A 17,872-nucleotide genomic window follows, 5' to 3' on the forward strand; every position below is an offset into this window, starting at 1 on the left:
GCAGTGGCTTAACCCACTGAGCCACCCAGGCGCCCCACTTTCAGTATGATTTCATGTCACATGCATCCGTGAGTCCATCAAGCTGATCGTGTAGAACATGAAGTACGTAGTTGGCTATGGGTTTCAAACCTGAGATGCCAGGGACAGAGCACACTTGATCTTTCTTTTGGCTGCTTTCAGAGTAGGATGACTTTTCCTGCCTTCATCTCTGACCTCAGATCTAGGCAACACAGATCTACACTTCGAAATGTCAACAGAAATCTGCAAACCCAAGTTCTCCCAGGAGCGAAAGTTTCAGGAGAAAGGTTCAGAAAGGGGAGGCCAATGTAATGAACCAAAGGAACATGTCATGTGCATGGGAGCTGGCCCACTTCTCTACCTGTCTGAAGCAAGCCATGCCTGACAGGAGGGAGTCCCACCTGCCCCTGGTCCATCTGTTTGCTGCCCTTGAGCAGAGCAGTGGATGGGCTGAGCTGGGTGTGGCTGTCGGGAGGAGATGGCCAGCTGGCCACAGAGGCTACCAGCCAAGTACCTAGAGGACCAACTCCTGGTGCTCAGCTCCAATGATACAATCATTACGTTTAGTGACCTATTTCCAGGGTCAGGTCATGTGCTCAGTGCCTTGGTGACTATATCCTCTCCCAATGTATTTTTTAAAAACACCTTAGGCAGGTAAGATTGACATACAAAAAGCTGCCCCTAGTTAATGCATGTAACTTGGCCCTGACCCTAACCCTAATATCTAGTTAAGAGACACTCTATTCTTAAAACTGCTCATAAATTAGAGGATGGTTTTTAGGAGGGAATTTAGGGACCAACCTTCTTGTCTTATTCTCCCTGGAATCCTGTAAATCAGAACCTATTCGGCCACGTGCCATCTGGAGAGTGGCCACACGGGGGCAGCAGTGAGTAAACAGTGCCCTTAACCCCATGGCAAAGCCCTTTCTTCCTTCATGCTGTCAAACCTTGTTCAGTGTTTACAGACCATGGTAGAGATGATGAAAAGTGTGACTTTGTTGAATTTTTTAAAATCCAAACTAATTCTTTCAACCTGTTAAGAATAGAAGATGTTTTCTCAAATCTCATACTCGGAGAGCACATGAAGGCTGTTGAGGCCTAGGAAAGGGCTATGATGATGGAATCTATTCAGGTCAACTTAGGAAACAAGGATGGCTTCTTCTCCACTTCCTTGCAGGAAGAACTTGTGTCAACTAAAAGCCCTGAATCCACACAAAATAGTGCAGCACAGAGGAAAACAAAGGAGAATCAACAGCCTCCAGAAGCCAAGAAAGAGCCACACCCAGGAACCAAGAAGATAGACCAGAAGGGCTTTTGCTCAGGCCAATTTGCATTTCTGCACATCCTGTGGAGCTAGAATGCCTGCAGGGGTCAAGGGTCAGCTGAAGCACACACCCCGATGCTGCACTGTTGGAACCCATGATGAGCCTCCTGGTCCCTCCCTCCACGAGACACCCCCTACCCTGTGACGACTCCAGCCTGCTTCTTGGATCTCCCATTCCCCTTTCTGACCCCATCGTTCACTTTTCCCATCACTACCATCATACAGAGTACGTGGAACTACTTACTATTCTGTCATTTAAATGATCTTCTTGGTCATGTTAGCTGTGAAACAGTACCTCGCATCATCTACCCTGAGGCAGAAGCCATTGTCCCATTGCATGACTTTACTGTGGACTCCCAGTGCCCTCGTAGTGTCATGGGGCTAGTGTCCCAGGCCAAGGTCCTCACTGAGCTGGCTCAGCTGTAGCAGTGAAGGCCTGAGCCAGGCACTGCTATCTGTGTTCAAGGAAGGCAGCACAGCTGAAAATTTGGTCTGGGTTCAGAATTGCTCATGGCCCCTCAGCCACAACACATGGCCTGGGGCACACCCTGAGGACAGGCACCAGCCCAGTGTCACCCTGGGGTATCTCCACTGAACAGCCCTTGTGTCCAATGGGGGAAGTCCATAGGAGCGGGGACCGTGGGAGTCTGAACTCCTGAGGTAGAATCCATCTTGGAGACTGCCCTGAACTTCCTAGGAGTTCATTCCCTCGTCTTGAATGAATCAATTCATCTAAACATATTTCCCCATTTGAGAAAGGATGAGCCTCAAGCTCCAATGAAGGGACTCTCCTAGGTCATCTGGGCAATCAGGGGAAGAGCCAGACTGAGATGGAAGATGGCCTCCAGCATGATTCCCCGGTGTGGCTTTAGCTAGAGCCACAATCACCCATTGATCTTTCCTGCACACCAAGACTCTCCTGGGACTCTTCATGGGGCCTATTCTGGGAACTAAGGTCATGTCAGCTCTGACACTGGGTATAATGAGACTCTGGGATGTCAATGGAGTCCCAAGCCATAGACCATCTCAGAGTTTGTCTGCAAAGACACAGTGGGTGGGAAACCCAGATGCTGACAGAGGATAGAGGAAGATAGGAAAGGCTAGGCTTTTCCATCATGACTGCACAAGAGGCCTAGGCCAGGCCCGTGCAATGCCACAGAGGGCCCAGGAATCCAGGTGCACCATAACATTGCAGAGGGCTCAGTAGGACTTGTCCTGAAGTCCACACATGCTAGATCCTCTGCTAACTCAGGAGAACCCTAAAGGTGCTCAGGGTCTTGGCCTGAAGAAGATGACCCTCTGCGTGGTACATAACCCGCAAGATATACCCACCAGGCAATGGGGACTGACTCAGCCAAACAATACCTACACGGAATTCAACCACAGACAAACGTGTGGTGGGAAGTTCAAGGCCTCCAGAGACATGGGCAGTGGGGGAGGGAATTGTTGAGGCCTTCACTGTTGGCCAAGCTCACTATCATCTTTTCTTTCTTTCAAGTGCAGGGGCCAGGGTCAGACAGGATGGATCCCAGTGTCTTCCCACTCTGCCACTGGGAAAGAGGAGGCCTCTCCTCCATCACCCATCATGTTGCAGATCTGGGGTGTGGAAAACTATCACCCATGGGCCCGATGGGACACCCCCCCCCCGTATTCTTTCAATCTAGTGTGGCTGGAACATTAGTTATGGACAGTCTTGGCTGCTTTCAAGCCACAATGCCAGAGTGGAGTCATTGGCAGACACACCACGTGGACTGCAACACCTAATAGAAAATCTTTACAGAAAACTTTCCAGAAAAGCCTGTGCCGATCCCTGGTCTCAAGGACCCTAGGATCATGTCCCTTCTTTGAGTAGATCGTAACGCCTTCTGGGTCAAATCTAATTTCTTCACCCCCAGAGGCAAGGACTTCCATCCTTTTTGCCACAACACCATCTCCATCCTCCTCTACTGACACCTTGAATGGCATGTCTATTCAGGTCTCCAGCCCAACGGGAATTCACTGTCGTTTCCGTGTAGTGATGCTTAGAAACAGAGGTGTAAGTGTGAACTTGTGAGGGTGAGCGTGCGTTTCCTCTTTGGTAGCCACAGTGTGCAAGGATGATACAATACAGCAGCATGCTTTCTGTCCCGCAGGAACAGCCACGCAATGTGGTTCCATAGTAGTGATCTCGGAAGGAAGCCACTTTCGTAGAACAATATTAATCTGGGAGAACTCCCAAATCCCTTGCCCTGGACACTAGGTTCTACCAAGCCTGGGGGCACACAGAGGGACAGAGACTCCCCCTGCCCATCAGGGTTTTGAGGGATGCCTGCTGTTTCAGGACAAAAGATCCCAAAACCATCCATCCACCTGTCATCTAGCCAGGCATCTGTGAGAGAGATCTACTCCAAGCAAAAAGAACAGATTGAGAGACAAAAATGACAGCCTCGTGTTACAAGTGCCATGACAAGGGACACTCAGGAGGACTGGGGGTGTGCTAGGGGGACTGGGAATCCTCAAGATCGCCTCCAAACGCTGGCCAAGACTTTCTTCTACTCAGTTCTCCATGAAGCCCACCTCAGCACTGGCAGATGGGCCTACCATGCCCATAGGCCCAAACCCTAACATGGGTGTGGTTCTCAGTCTTCCATCCCCAGAGGGCTGGACCCCAAGCCCCCCAGTCGGGACCCCTGAGCCACACACCAGGAGTTTGCCTACCACCCAGGAGGAAACTGTGCCCTTTGGAGCTGCAGAGAACCCTCAGAGCATAGAAACCTGCATGTACCCCTGATGCAACCCCCATAATTGGCGGCCCCCTGAACCACAAACCCAGACTTGATGCCCCGTCTGAACCACGCCCTCCACTCAGCCCCTCAGGGATCCCGCCACAGCACCAACACATAGGGCCTGCCATGCACCAAGGCCTGAACCCTGACTCTAGTTTGGGTTGTCAGTCTTCCATCCCAAGAGGCCTGGCCCTCCGATCCCTCCAGACTGGGGACCCCTGAGCCACACTCCAGGACTCGGCCTGCCACCCAGGAGGAGGCCGTAACACTGGGACCTGTGCAAAACCCTCAGAGTGGGAGATACCTACATGCCCCCTTCAGGCCACCCCCACCCTCTGCACCACCCTGGGCTACAAACCAAGAGCCGGCGGCTCAGCCTCTCCCCGTCCCTCAACTCTGCCCCTGGGGAGCTTGCCTCCCTGGCTGCCGTCAGAGAAGCTGCCTGGACCTGGACCACAGTCCTACATGTCCCAAACACGCACCTAGCGAGAAAGCACTCCCAGCAGGCGCAAGCGTGAGGCCCAAATCGCCGCCTAGCGCCGGCCAATTCTCACGAGCTTTCTGCCCAAATTGACATTGATCTGGGCAGAAAGCTCCTGAGAATTGGCCGGAAAGCCCTGGCAAACATGCTTCCGGTGGCGGGGGTCTTCTGGGGAGCCACCTGGGAAAGGACCAGGGTCCCGCGTTGTGTCACCTGAAGCCTGTGAGAAAGCTCTCTAAACTCCGGGTGCCCACGCTGCCCAGGTCGCCTCAGAATGCTGGCCCAACCCGCCCTCTACTCAGCACCCCAGGGAGCCCGCCTCACACTGGCAGGTGGGGCCTGCTATGCCCCTAGGCCCGAACCCTAACCCAGGGTTGGGTTCTCAGCCTTCCCTCCGCAGAGGCCTGGCCCTCAAGCCCTCCAGCCACCCAGGAGGAAACCGTGCCCTTGGGAGCTGCGGGAAACTCTCAGAGCCAGAGGAACCTGCAGGCCCACCTCAGGCCACCCTCACCTTCAGCGTACCCTTTTGCTAAAAATAGCGGGAGCCTGATGCTAATGCTCACACCCTACCTTAACTCTGCCCCCGGGGAGCTTTCCTCCGCAGGGCCCTCAGGGAGCCGCATGGGCCCAGCCGCAGTCCCACACGGTCCCAACACACACCTAGTGAGAAAGCGCTCCCACCGCGGGGCCCTCTCACGGTCTGAATCACCACCCACTGCCGGCCAATTCTCACGAGCTTTCTGCCCACATCGGTGTTGATTTGAGCAGAAAGCTCACGAGAATTGGCCCGAAAGCCCTGCCGAGCTCATTTCCAGCGGTGGGGGCCTTCGGGGGAGCCGCCTAGGCCTGGCCCAGGGTCCCGCATGGTGTTGTCTGAAGCCTGTGAGAAAGCACTCTAAACGGTCCCAATGCCGACCCAACCTGCCCTCTACTCAGCCCCCCAGGAATCCAACCACAGCCCTGGCAGTTGGGACCTGCCATGCCTAGGCCCGAACCCTAAACTTCGGTTGGGTTTTCAGGCTTCCATCCTCCGAGGCCTGGCCCTCAAGCCCTCCAGATTGGGGACCCCTGAGCCATAACGCAGGACTCCGCCTTTACTGCCAACACTTGGCCTGCAGGGCCTTAGTTGTGGGGAGAGCCACGTAGCCAGGGCTCCCTAGCGGGGGCCTGGGTATCTCCTCTGGACTTAGCTGGATTTGTGACTCAGGGAGAGACCATATTGGTGGGCCAGGGGGAAATGGGTAGATTTTCTGGTCTCTGGTTGGCTCTTATAATCTCCAACTTTGCCCCAGCCTCCCTCTTCCTGTCAATTGTATGAAGCTCCTGGGGCCCCTTGGGAGGTGACTTCCTGCCTCAGGCCCCCTGCCCGCTTGCCTGCCCACACAGACTCCCAGGGGGATCCCTCTGTTTGCCTTGCTGAGGGAGCAGCAGACACCACAGGACAGCCACTAATGCCGCTAGCACTCACTGACTTCACTCTGTGCCTGGCTCTCTGCTGGGCTCAGGATCCAGGCCATCTAGGGAGACGCCTGCTGGAAGGCTCTTAGGTAAGTGGGAGAAACAGGAGTTGGGAATAACAGGGTGGCAGATGGTGCAGGATCTCAGCATCTGGCAAGGGACAGGCAGAGGAAGAGCACAGGCCGCACGCAGTTCCTCTGGGCCTGGCACTTCATGTGCGAGACCACGTGCTTATCCCGGCAGGACAGCAGTTGCTCAAGTCGTGTTTGTCACTTGGTGTTTGGTCTTGGGCAGGTTACTTAATGTTTCTGAGCCTCAATTTCCTCATCATTGAAATGGCAATGAGAATGCAAAGGACAGGGTGTCCGGCTGCCGGAGCTTGAGGCTTCCCAGGCCACAAGGGACACAAAGTCAGGTGGAAAGGCCCTTGGAAAAGACTTCCTGCCCACACCCCATATGTGACCCCAAATGGTATTGCTCAGCCTGGTTACCCAGGCCTTCCTAAAGGTGGCATTGAATGAGTGACAAGAGGCTGTCCCCAGAATTCAGACACACACTCAGAGCCCCAACGGTAGTCTCCAGCAAGGTGAGGCAAAAATAAATAAATAAATAGGTGCCTAGCCAGAAGCAGTTTCAAAAGAGCATGTGAGCTCTCCAGGGACCCACTAGGGGCATGCCACCCACACTCACATGACCGGGCTGTGGCGTGAGGACGGGTTCACTGGTGGGGCCCTTGTTCTCAGTGTTGGGTGGTCAAGAGGGGCCTCCCAGGGAAAAAGGCAGCCCAGAGCTTAAGTGGCACAGCGGTAAGGGTTTCTCTGGAGGCACTGGGCTGAGGGGAGGTGGAGGCCAGAACAGGCCACCTTGAGTGCAGGGCTGAGGAGCCCAGGCTACACCCCCGGGCATGGGGGGAGTTGGAGGGGTTGGTATGGGGTTGGTGGAAAGGACCACAGTGGGCCCTGTGGGGCAGTGGTTCAATGGGGAGCTAAGAGGCTGGTAATGGACAGGGACTGTGAAGACAGAGGGGAGCAGGTGAATATTAGAAATATTTCCAAGATAAAGACAAGCAGAGCGGCGCTGAGAGGGTACCAACCAGGGCTCAAGAGTAGGAAAGCAAGGAGCTGGCCAGTCTGACCAGAGGAGGTTCTTGGGCAGCGACCGGGTGGCAGGAATGTCAGGTGGCAGGGTGTATAGCTGCCCTGCACAGAGGGGAGCTCGGAGCTTCTGACTCACAGCCAGCTGACCCAGGTTCAGGCAGAGGTCAGGTGCCCTCCGGTGGTCTGAAGCCCCTGCTGGGCACAGGTGGGCACCTTGAGCCGGCAGGACCCCAAGGAAGAAGTATGTGATGTCCCCACCCCCTATCTGAGCTCCTTTACTGAAGACGGGCTCCCCTCCCCCCAAGCCCTGCAGCTGCCTCTCTGGACAGAGGGAGGGGGAAGTGGCCAGAAGGGGAAGTGTGAGGAGTTCCCCTCCGGCCTGTCACCAGTCTCCTCAGGCCCTCGGAGAGGCAGTCCTGGGGCCTGGCAGCGGCCATGGAGCCTCTGGAGACTCCCGTCAAGGACGGCATCCTCTACCAGCAGCACATCAAATTCGGCAAGGTGGGGACCCTGGCTTCCAGGAGCTGCCCAGGACAGTAGGCGTGGGCCCCAGCCTCAGCCCCCCCGGAGCTGGGAGAATGGGGAAGGGAGTCGGTGGGGAACCCAACCAAGGAGCTGGGGAGTAGAACAGAGCCCCATTCTCAGCTTGAGAGGGTTGGGCTAAGTGGGCCTTTTAGAGAGCCTGCCCTGTTTACCTATGGGGAAGCCAAGAGCGCAGAGGATCTGAGAATCCCAATGTTGGGGCAGGGCAGAGCTGAGAGGTCGGATGACCCAGCAGCCTTCAGCCTTGTGGCCCCTGTAGAGAAGGCCCACCCTGCAGAAGAGGGCTCAGCTCCTCCCAGCCCTGTTACCGGCCACAGTTGGGGAGTTCACTTCTCTCCCCGGGCAGCAGGCCCCACACCCTCACTGCTCGGCTGCAGCTGCTGCCCAGGGAGATAAACAGTCTGTTTCCTTTGCTTGACACTATTTGCATGTTTCCTTCCTCACCATCGTGAGCCTGAGGCCTCCCTCCTGCCTCAGCCCTTGTCCCATGGCCCAGGTGACCTTCTCTTCATGGAGAGAGCGTAGGGGCCACCAATGTAAAGGTAGTGTCAGGTGGTCTGCTTGAACCGCATCGGAGACACAATCCAGTAGAAGCCCCAACCTTGTCTTCCCATGGCTTCTGAGATATGAGGGCACTAGTGCTCATAGGGGTCCCAGTGAGGCAATTGGTGGTGTGGATTTGAACCCACAGCTGACCAGCCCCAAGCACGGACTCTTCCCCCTGCTCCTCTGGCCCTGGCAGGGCCTCCTCCTCTAGGGCCCTGAGGATCTGGGGGAAGCAGAGGCCAGGCAGGTGACCAGGAGCCCTTGCTGGTGCTGAGCTGAACTACCGGGAGAACCACCACCCAAGTGTCTTTCCCCCATCCCACAGAAGTCCTGGCGGAAGGTATGGGGTCTGCTGTATGCAGGAAGCCCATCAGGTGTGGCACGGCTGGAGAGCTGGGAGGTCCGGGAAGGTGGCCTGGGGCCAGCAGGGGACAGGCCTACAGGACCCAGCCGGCGTGGGGAACGGCGAGTCATCCGCCTGGCAGACTGCGTGTCTGTGCTGCCGGCTGACGGTGAGAGCTGCCCCAAGGACACCAGCGCCTTCCTGCTCACCACCACAGAGCGAAGCCACCTACTGGCCGCACAGCATCGCCAGGAATGGATGGGCCCCATCTGCCAGCTGGCCTTTCAGGTGAGCATAAGGTGGGTGGGCAGGGCATCCAGAGGCAGAGGCCAGAGGTGGGCCAGCTGGCCTCGTTCATCTCCATGCTCACTCACACCCTGTCACTCAGCAAGCACCTGCCGAGCACCCACAAGCCTTTGGGGAAATAGCCCCGAAGTGCCCCAAATGAATCTCAGATGGCCATTTACGCTATGGAGAAAATGAAAGGGTGGTGGGACCAGACGTGAATGGCAGGATGTTAGATGGGAAGACCTCTCAGCAAGGGACAGTGAGCCGAGTCCTCAAGGACAAATAAGAACCCATCAGGCAAAGATCTGAGGCAAGAGTGATCCAGACACTGAGGTCTGAGGAGTGTCTTGAACAGAAGAAGCAGCATGGGCAAAGACCCTGTGGCATGGGAAAGTTTGGTGTGTTCAAGGGGCAGAAAGGCCATCATGGCTGGAGGGTAAGTAATGGGAGGGAGCCCAAGAGAAGGCAAAGATGGAGAATTTGGTGGGAGCCAGCTGGAACTACTTTGGGATATATGCAGAGTCTGGGGTGAGTGAGACAGATGCCTTTGGCGGGGGGAGGTTCTTTGGGGAGACAGGGGCTGAGAGCTTTAAAGCTTCACAGGGTCGGGGCACCTGGGTGGCTCAGTGGGTTAAAGTCTCTGCCTTCAGCTCAGGTCATGATCCCAGGGTCCTGGGATCGAGCCCTGCATTGGGGTCTCTGCTCAGTGGGGAGCCTGTCTCCCTCTCTGTCTCTGCCTACTTGTGATCTCTGTCTGTCAAATAAATAAATAAAATCGTTTAAAAAAAAAAAAATAAGCTTCACAGGGTCTATGACGGACCAAAAGGAAATGAGCCTAGCAGTTCCTCAAAAAGTTAAACATAGAGTTACCATATGACCCAGCAATTCCACTCGTAGGTGTATACCCAAGAGAATCGAAGCAGGTGTTCAAACAGAACTTGTATGAGAATGCTCAGAGCAGCAGTATTCACAATAGCCAAAGATGCAGACAACCTCAATGTCTGCTAACTTATACACCCAATATAATCTAGCCATACAACAGAATATTACCTGGCCATTAAAAAAATAAAAAAAGAATGAGGTAGTGATACATGCTAACACCGTAAATGAACCTGGAGAACATCATGCTAAATAAAGGGGACCAGACACAAAAGACCACACATTAGTATCCTTCTATGTATATCAATCACATTGGAATAGGCCAATCCATAGGGACAGAAAGTAGCTTAGTGTTCGCCAGGGGCTGGGGAGGGTGAGGAGTGACTACTAATAGGTTTCCATGTGGAATGATGAAAAATTCTGGAACTAGACACGCCTGGGTTCCTCAGTCAGTTGAGCGTCTGCCTTCGGCTCAGGTCGTGATCCTGGGGTCCTGGGATCAAGTCCCATGTTGGGCTCCCTGCTCAGCAAAGAGCCTGCTTCTCCCTCTCTCTCTGCCTGCTGCTCCCGCTGCTTGTCCTCTTTCTCTCTTGCTGTGTCAATTAAGTAAATAAAATCTTAAAATAAAAAAAATTCTGGAACTAAGTAAAGGTGACCATTACATAATCTTGTGACTATACTTAAACCACTGAGTTATACACTTTAAAATGGTGAAATGGTAAATTTTACGTGGTGTATTTTACCACAATATTTTTTTAAGATGTTATTTATTTGACAGACAGAGAGGGAGGGAGTATGAGCAGAGAAAGGGGCAGAGAGGGAGAGAGAGAAGCAGGCTCTCCACTGAGCAGGGACCCAGGACTCTGGGATCATGACCTGAGCTGGAGGCAGACACTTAATCAACTGAGCCACCCAGGCACCCCTATCACCATATATTAAGGTAAAAGCAAAAAAAAAAAAAAAAAACAAAAACAAAAAAGGAAATGGACAAGAACAAGGAGACCAGTGAGGAAGCTGTTGCATGTGACCGTGGCTGTGCTACTGTGGGCCACGGTGGTTGTGGTGGAGATGCTGACAGAGCTCAGAGGATAGAGAGGAGCTGGTAAAAGCGGCCTGGAGAAGGCTGGAAAAGCCAGTTCACTCACAGGTGCCACCCCTGAAGCTCCTGCCCCTTAATCACTCCAAGCTGTTAGGGACACACACAGGCAGGCCCCATCCCTGGCCAAGTACCAGTGCAGTGGGGACCTTCTCATGTGTCACTTACTTTACAACTCTCAGCAGCCTCAAGGGGGCGCCTGGGGGGCTGCAGGTGGGGAAGCAGAGGGGTCCCCAGGGTGGCACAGTGTGTCAGGAACAGAGCTGGAAGTGGCACCCTGGTCCCTGGATGTTCTTGGCCTGAAGTCTTGGGTTACTAGACCCAGGGGAAGGATGTGGAAAGAGGAGGGGGGGAGGGCTCTAACTTCCGACCTTTCTTCATTCTCCAGGGCACAGGGGAGAGTTCCTCAGGCCCAGGGGAGGTGGAAGCTTCCAAGAGGGGCCTGGTCCTCATGGAGGAGAATTCCATCTACTCCTCCTGGCAGGAAGGTGAGTCAGGGAGGTGCAGGGGCAGCCTCAGCCGTCCTCCACACGGGGCTGGGATCTTTGGGGCCCAGGCGTGCTATACCTGATGGCCTCGCTGCCCTCCTGCTTGCAGCAGGCGAGTTTCCAGTGGTGGTGCAGAGGACCGAAGCTGCCACCCGCTGCCAGCTGAAAGGGCCCTACCTCCTAGTGCTAGGCCAAGACACCATCCAGCTGAGGGAAGCCTCCAGCCCCCAGGCCCTCTACACCTGGCCCTACCGCTTCCTGCGCAAGTTCGGCTCTGACAAGGTGAGGGGCAGGGAGTGCCCTGCCAGAAAGCTGGTGGGTGGAGGGGTGCTTAGGTCCCTCTGCCGCTAACCCACCCATACCACCCCAACTCTGTGTCCAGGACGTGTTCTCCTTTGAAGCTGGACGCCGCTGTGACTCGGGCGAGGGTCTCTTCGCCTTCAGTAGCCCCCGAGCCCCTGACCTGTGCAGGGCAGTGGCCGCTGCCATTGCCCGCCAGCGGGAACGGCTGCCAGAGCTGGCTGGACCCCGGCCCTGTCCCCTGCCTCGCGCCACCTCCCTGCCCTCACTGGACCCGCCAGGAGAGCTTCGGGAGATGCCCCCAGGGCTGGAGCCGCCCAGCTCTTGGAGGGCACAACTAGCAGATCCGGGCCCTCAGAGCCTGCCCCCACAGCTAAACCCGGTGCCCCACGATGAGCCGGTGTCTGGGCTCTACGCATCGGTATGCAAGCGGGCCAGTGGACCCCCAGCCAACGCCGAGCACCTCTATGAGAACCTGTGCATGCTGGAGGCAGGCCCCGTGCTGCTCAGGGACGGGGACCCAGGGCAGGAGGGTTCCAGCCGCCGCAGCCCCCTGGCCAGCCCCATCTACCACAACAGCGAGGACCTGGGCTGGCCAGGCCCCACCCATGACAGCAGCCTGGAGGCGCAGTACCGGAGGCTGCTGGAACTGGAGCTGGGCGACAGTGATGAAACTGCGAGCTCTGGCCGCCCCAGTGCTCCCACAGGCTTCAAGGCCAAGCTGGTAACGCTCCTGAGCCGTGAGCGGAAGAAGGGCCCGGCCCCCTGTGACCGGCCCTGAAAGTCCTGTGTGACTCTGGGACAGGAGAAGAGAAAGGTGTTCTGCTGTTCCCGGGCCAGGGCCAACAGTGGACATCTGGGACACACCCCTGCATCCACGCTGGCCCCGGGCGGGTAAGGCAGGCAGGCTGGGGGGGACCCCACCCACCACCCCCGACTGCCATGTACAGTGTAGAGATTTGCTGGTAATAAAACCTCCCAGCTCTGCTCTTGGTCCCACAGGTAGTGCACAGCCCTCAGCTCCTCCCTTACGCTCCTGACGGTGGCACTCACCCAGCTGCATGCACGCGGGCCCTCACTCCCGCACCCGTTCTGGGTGCCGCAGACACACCCAATGTGGACTTGACCTCCATGACCCGTGGGCTCAGAACCACTCAAGCAGAGGGGTGGGATGCAGATAATTGGGGCCCATGTATTCAGTCCTGAGCAACAAAAATGACGGGGACAGTCAGGCTGGAACAGAAATTGGGCCTGGCAGTGGGGGAGGTGCCCTCTGAGTTCAATGTGAAGGATGGGGGGGGGGCGCCTTCCCAGGTGGGCAGCAAAGCCCCAGGTCTTCCCCGGCTGCAGGTGGGTCTGCACTGGCCCAGAGATGAAGGGAAAAGCGTGGGGCTGACAGGGAGTTGGTGGCCAAGCAAGAGAGGCCTGATGAGCCTCAGTGGGCTTGGTCTCCTCCTCAGCAGAGAGACACAGTCAGATTATGGAAGGAGCAGTGTGGAAAACAAATCTGAGGGAGCCCAACTGGAGACCAGGTAGCCTGAGTGGGGGAGGAGGTAATGCGTGGGGGTGCGGAAGGGTGTGAGTTTATGAGGTGGGGGGAGCAGAGGCAGAGAGAATCCTGAGCAGGCTCCATGCTCAGCACAGAGCCCAAAGCGGAGCACAATCTCGCAACCCTGAGATCATGACCTGAGCTGAAATCAAGAGTCAGTTGTGTAACGGCCCGAGCCACCCAGGCACCTCATAACTCAGGGGAGTTCTGTTCTCAAGGACCTCACGCTCCAGAGGGAGATAAAGCAAGTGTCTTGAAGACTTTGGTGCCCCCGTGCTACTCCTGTCACCATGCCCGAGGGTTCCATGCACAAAACCTCATGCCCCCCAGAGTCTTGCCCCCAGCCCCTTGACCTCAGCCCCACCTCTGCCGTCCCTGCCATCGGCACACTGCAAACCTCTCCATGACCGCGAGGCTCCCTCTTCGCAATCTCATTTCCAAGCATCCACCTCTGGCCACCTCCTTGTCTCTTTCATGTGGGCTGGCATGACCCACGGAGCCCCCCTCCAACCACACTGGCCTACAGGAGCCTTTCCCCACCATCTGTGCCATTGCTCTCTGCAACGCCACCCTTGTCCAACTTGGATTCTTTGCAAAGCCTTTGTGCTCCTCTCTTCTTCCGTCTTATTTGTCAGGCACAGTGCCCAACCTCAGGGAAACCCACCTCTTCTCCATATGTGCCCCTGCAGCCAGAGACATCCACATGACCAGGCTTGCCACATTCTCTAACGATGTGATCTCAAAGCTCAGACAGACAGGCCCTCCAGAGAGATCCGACATCCCAAGACCTTCTCACCTTCTTCTCTCCATCCCTGCTCATTCTCATCTCAAAGGTGTCTTGGAGAGATGGCAGGCAGTAGACAGCAGCAAACCATCCCCCACCCCCACCCCCACCCCCCACCCTCCCCACCCCCCCACCCCGCTGCCAGCTTCCCAGCCCTTCATTAGCAAGTGAAGGAGCCACGCCATCTCCATCCTGGCCTATAGGGACAGCAGTGTCTGCTCCCCACCCCACACGTTCTGACCCCAGCTCCCCTCCCCTCACAGACTGGCAAACCAAGCCGTCCCCTCACCTCAGCCCATGAACTCCACAGCCAATGTCATCCTTCCCAACCACAAGCAAACGATTCCAAATTTCACATCTTCAGAGGAAACCTTTGACCTTGCATTCTGCTTCAGCCACCTCCTTGTTCCCTTTTCCCCTTCACAACGAAACTCCTCCAAAGAGTTGTTGATTACTTTCATTTCCACTTTTTCCTATTCTCTCTTGACCAACTCAAGTCTCCCTGTAGGCCCATTACAGGATCCATTACACTCCTCTTATTATGGTCACCAACTTCTTGTTCCCCAAAACAAAAGCAACATGTTCTCCCCAACTTCTCAGGAGCATTTGACATCCCTCCTTAAAAGACCATCTTCACTTGGCTCTCCTCTCTCCCCACAGATCTCTCCTTCCCAGCCTCTGCTGGCCCCTCTCCTGCCAGAGTCCTGCCTGGGGCTTCAGCCTCAGTGTATCTCAACTCTGGCTGCACACGGAATCACCTGGAGCCTTTTTAAAAATGCCCCTGCCTTGTCCTACACCCAGAAGCTGCGATTTCATCAGTTGGGAGTCCAAGGTGGAGAACCACCACTATAAGTGAGCCAATTCCTTCTCCAGATTTCATAGACAATCTAAAGGCTCAGGACTCCCAAAAGTACATCTCAGCACAGACCTGTCCCGCTGAACTCCAGATTTAAGACTCCAACTGCACACCAGACTCCCAGATGTCTAAAAAACGTCTCCAAAGGCAATGTGTGAAAGCAGGTTGTGGGCGCCAGGGTTCAGTGCTGTGCCACAGAGACAAAAGCCTGGAAGGATGTTTGAGGCAGGGGGAGATAGGTTTATGCCCCGCTCATGGGAGGGGGGAATGTCTTCCCTATGACAGGGAAAGTCTTCCCATGATCGATCAGGCTGCCGGCCATAAAGCACGCTGAGGCCAGGAGGTTTCCTAGTCCCATTGGCTGCAGCAAGGACCCCTCTGCCCTACGGTGACAAGCCAGCCCTTGACAACTCAGCAAATCCTAGGACACTGAAGGTTACCCAGAGAATTAGGGTCATGGCCAGAACTAGAACGTAGGACTCTGGGTCTCTTTCCTGGCATGCTTTTTTATTACAAATCTAAGACTCTTTGCTTTATGGCAGTTTTTGTGAGAATCCAACCAATCTGTAAAACAGAAAGTCTTTGCAAATCTTAAGGATTCTAAGACCTCGCCCTGGAGCTGCACGTGTCCTGGACACTAGGGGGCACTGTGTCCTAGCCTGGGGCCCGTTTCTCCCCTTGGGCTGCCTTTGCAGGGAACACTGGTGGCTTCATCCAGGCCTTAGCCTTGCACAGCCAAGGAATGGGACCCTGGCGTCCTCTGCTGGAGGACTGCCAGGAGCCCCAGGCTGCCACTTGTTCCTTTACTCATTTGCTTTTTCACTTTCTCAATCCTTCCTTCATCTCTTCAGTCACATCCACTCTGTACACACTGGGGAAATGGTGGATAAGACAGACAAACCCCTGCTCTAATGGGACTCCCACTGTAATGAGAACAAAGGGCAACGAAGAAACAAGCACCTAGGGTGCCTGGGTGACTCAGTGGGTTAAGCCTCTGCCTTCGGCTCAGGTCATGATCCCAGGGTCCTGGAATCAAGTAACACATAGGGCTCTCTGCTCAGCAAGGAGCCTGCTTCCTCCTCTCTCTCTCTCTCTCTCTCTGCCTGCCTCTCTGCCTATTTGTGATCTCTGTCTGTCAAATAAATAAAATCTTTAAAAAAAGAAAGAAAGAAGCCAACACCAAATATAATGTCAGGTGGTGTTAAGTGCTATGGGGAAAAATAAAACAGGGTAAGGGGCTACGCGCCCAATGTGAGTGACATGTCAAGGGGCTATTGTTTTAGATAGGGTGAGCAGGGAAGGCAGGCCTTTTGGAGGAGGCAACAGCTGAGCAAAGATCTGAACAAAGTGAGAGAGCCTGTTGTTTAGGTAGCAGGGGAAACTGTTCCAAGCAGAAGGGGGTACAAGTACAAAGTCCCTGGGGCAGGAATATGCTTGACGTGCTGCAGGAACAGTGAGGAGGCTGGAGTGGCTGGGGTAGAGTGAACAAGGAGGGGAGCGGTGGGAGGTACACTCAGCGAGGAGGGGAGCAGTGGGAGGTAGACTCAGCTTATTAATGTCATGTACATCTTAAGGACCTTAGTTTTATTTCAAGTGCAACATGAGCTTACTGGAATGCTGAAAGCTGAGTGTGATGTGGTGTGATTTTTGCTTAAAAAATATCACAGCTGCTGCATGGAGGTTCCGGGTTAGGTAAGGGTAGAAGCAGGAAGATCTTTTAGGAGACCGTTAAGGTGTCCAGACACAAGACGAATGGCTGGAACAACAGTGGCAGCGGTGACCAAATATGGAACATATTCTGAAGGTGGAATTTGTAGAATTTAGGGTATAACAGAGAAAGGAAGGATAATGTCATAGTTTTTTACTGAATCAGGTGGATGAATGGTGATGTCATTTACTAAGGTGAGGAAGAAATTAGGGAGGTGGAAAATCACAAGTTTAAATTGGGATATGATGAGTTGAGGTATCTGGTAGACCTGTAAACAGAGGGTGGATACGATGTTCTATAATAGAACCTGGACTTTTGGGAAGGGGGGTCAGGACTGGACATATAACGTGGGAGTCCTTGGCACATAGGTGTTACTGATAGTCACAGGACAAGATGGGGTCCAGGCAAATGAATGCAGTGAGGGAATATTTCATGGCCATGTTGGGAGCCAGATGCAGGCCTGCCAAGGGAGGTGGAGAAGGAATAACCAGTGTCAGGAGGAGGCATGAAGCCAGAGGCAAAGGGGAAGGCACCTGGGCCAGTGCTACTCCCACGCAGGGTAAAAGGAAAGCTGACAAATCACCATTGACTTGATAACTTGGAGATCACTGGAGACCCCGAAAAGAGGGAATTAATTTAGAGGACTGGTGGAATCAAGGGCCTGAGTGGAATGAGTCCAAGAAAGAGCAGGAGGAAAACAAGTGCAGTTGTCTATAGCAAGGGCAGTTGTCTTGCTATAGACAAGGGCTATAGACAACTCCTTTGAGAAACTGTACTCTCAAAAGGACAGAATAAGGGACACCTGGCTCAATCGTTTGAGCATCTGCCTTTGGCTCAGATCATGATCCCAGGATCCTGGAATCCTGTATCCCGGGAGTCTGTTCAGTGGGAGTGTGCTTCTCCATCTCCCTCCCAGCTGCGCTCTCTCTCTGTCAAATAAATAAAATCAATTTTTTGAAAATGGAGTAAAATAGAAGAGCAATAACTGGAGGGGAGGTGGGGTCAAGAGAGGATTTCTTTAAAGGTAACTCTTACAGCAGTCTGTGTAGTGAGGGAAATGATGCACAAAAGAGGGAAATGTGATGATGGCAGAGGGGGGAGAAGAGCAGCCCCGTGCCCTAGAAGGAACAGAGGGGTAGACACCTATTCACTCAGCCACACACTGCTGTTTCTGCTCCATTTCCCCTGCCACCTGTGCTAGCTGCCTGAGATGACCACTAGGGACAAAGTGGGGTCTCCAACACCTCTGCTAGAGTCACTCACTCTCTTACATCCCCACTGCAGGTGCTGCCTTCTCTGGAGTGGGGTACCAGGCAACAGAACATTTCAACAGTGTGGAGTCATTACAA

General features: G+C 54.6%; 1 protein-coding gene across 4 annotated transcripts; it reads left to right on the forward strand.

The window, feature by feature from the left end:
• The first annotated feature begins 5,399 nt into the window (after positions 1 to 5,399).
• On the forward strand, positions 5,400 to 12,615 carry DOK3 (docking protein 3). 4 transcript variants are annotated; one of them, XM_032336861.1, is made up of 7 exons: positions 5,400 to 5,810; positions 5,975 to 6,135; positions 7,449 to 7,644; positions 8,558 to 8,863; positions 11,227 to 11,326; positions 11,436 to 11,608; positions 11,709 to 12,615. In XM_032336861.1, the coding sequence occupies exons 3-7, from the start codon at positions 7,579 to 7,581 to the stop codon at positions 12,405 to 12,407; spliced, it is 1,344 nt and encodes a 447-aa protein (XP_032192752.1). In that variant the 5' UTR covers positions 5,400 to 5,810; positions 5,975 to 6,135; positions 7,449 to 7,578; the 3' UTR covers positions 12,408 to 12,615. The 4 variants fall into 4 exon arrangements, with proteins under 4 accessions (XP_032192752.1, XP_032192751.1, XP_032192753.1 ...); XM_032336860.1 differs by lacking the exon at positions 5,400 to 5,810 and having other exon boundaries at positions 5,821 to 6,135; XM_032336862.1 differs by lacking the exon at positions 5,400 to 5,810 and having other exon boundaries at positions 5,821 to 6,135; positions 7,533 to 7,644.
• The last annotated feature ends 5,257 nt before the right edge of the window (positions 12,616 to 17,872 follow it).

The sequence above is a fragment of the Mustela erminea genome, chromosome 3, assembly GCF_009829155.1.
Source record: "Mustela erminea isolate mMusErm1 chromosome 3, mMusErm1.Pri, whole genome shotgun sequence".
Classification (NCBI taxonomy): Eukaryota; Metazoa; Chordata; class Mammalia; order Carnivora; family Mustelidae; genus Mustela; species Mustela erminea.

Bases quoted from the DNA above. Each gene is read 5' to 3' on its own strand.
- DOK3 (XM_032336861.1), top strand. From the start codon at position 7,579: ATGGAGCCTCTGGAGACTCCCGTCAAGGACGGCATCCTCTACCAGCAG. The intron at 7,645-8,557 runs GTGGGGACCCTG...CCCATCCCACAG, and splicing joins AGCACATCAAATTCGGCAAG to AAGTCCTGGCGGAAGGTATG. The intron at 11,327-11,435 runs GTGAGTCAGGGA...TCCTGCTTGCAG, and splicing joins CTACTCCTCCTGGCAGGAAG to CAGGCGAGTTTCCAGTGGTG.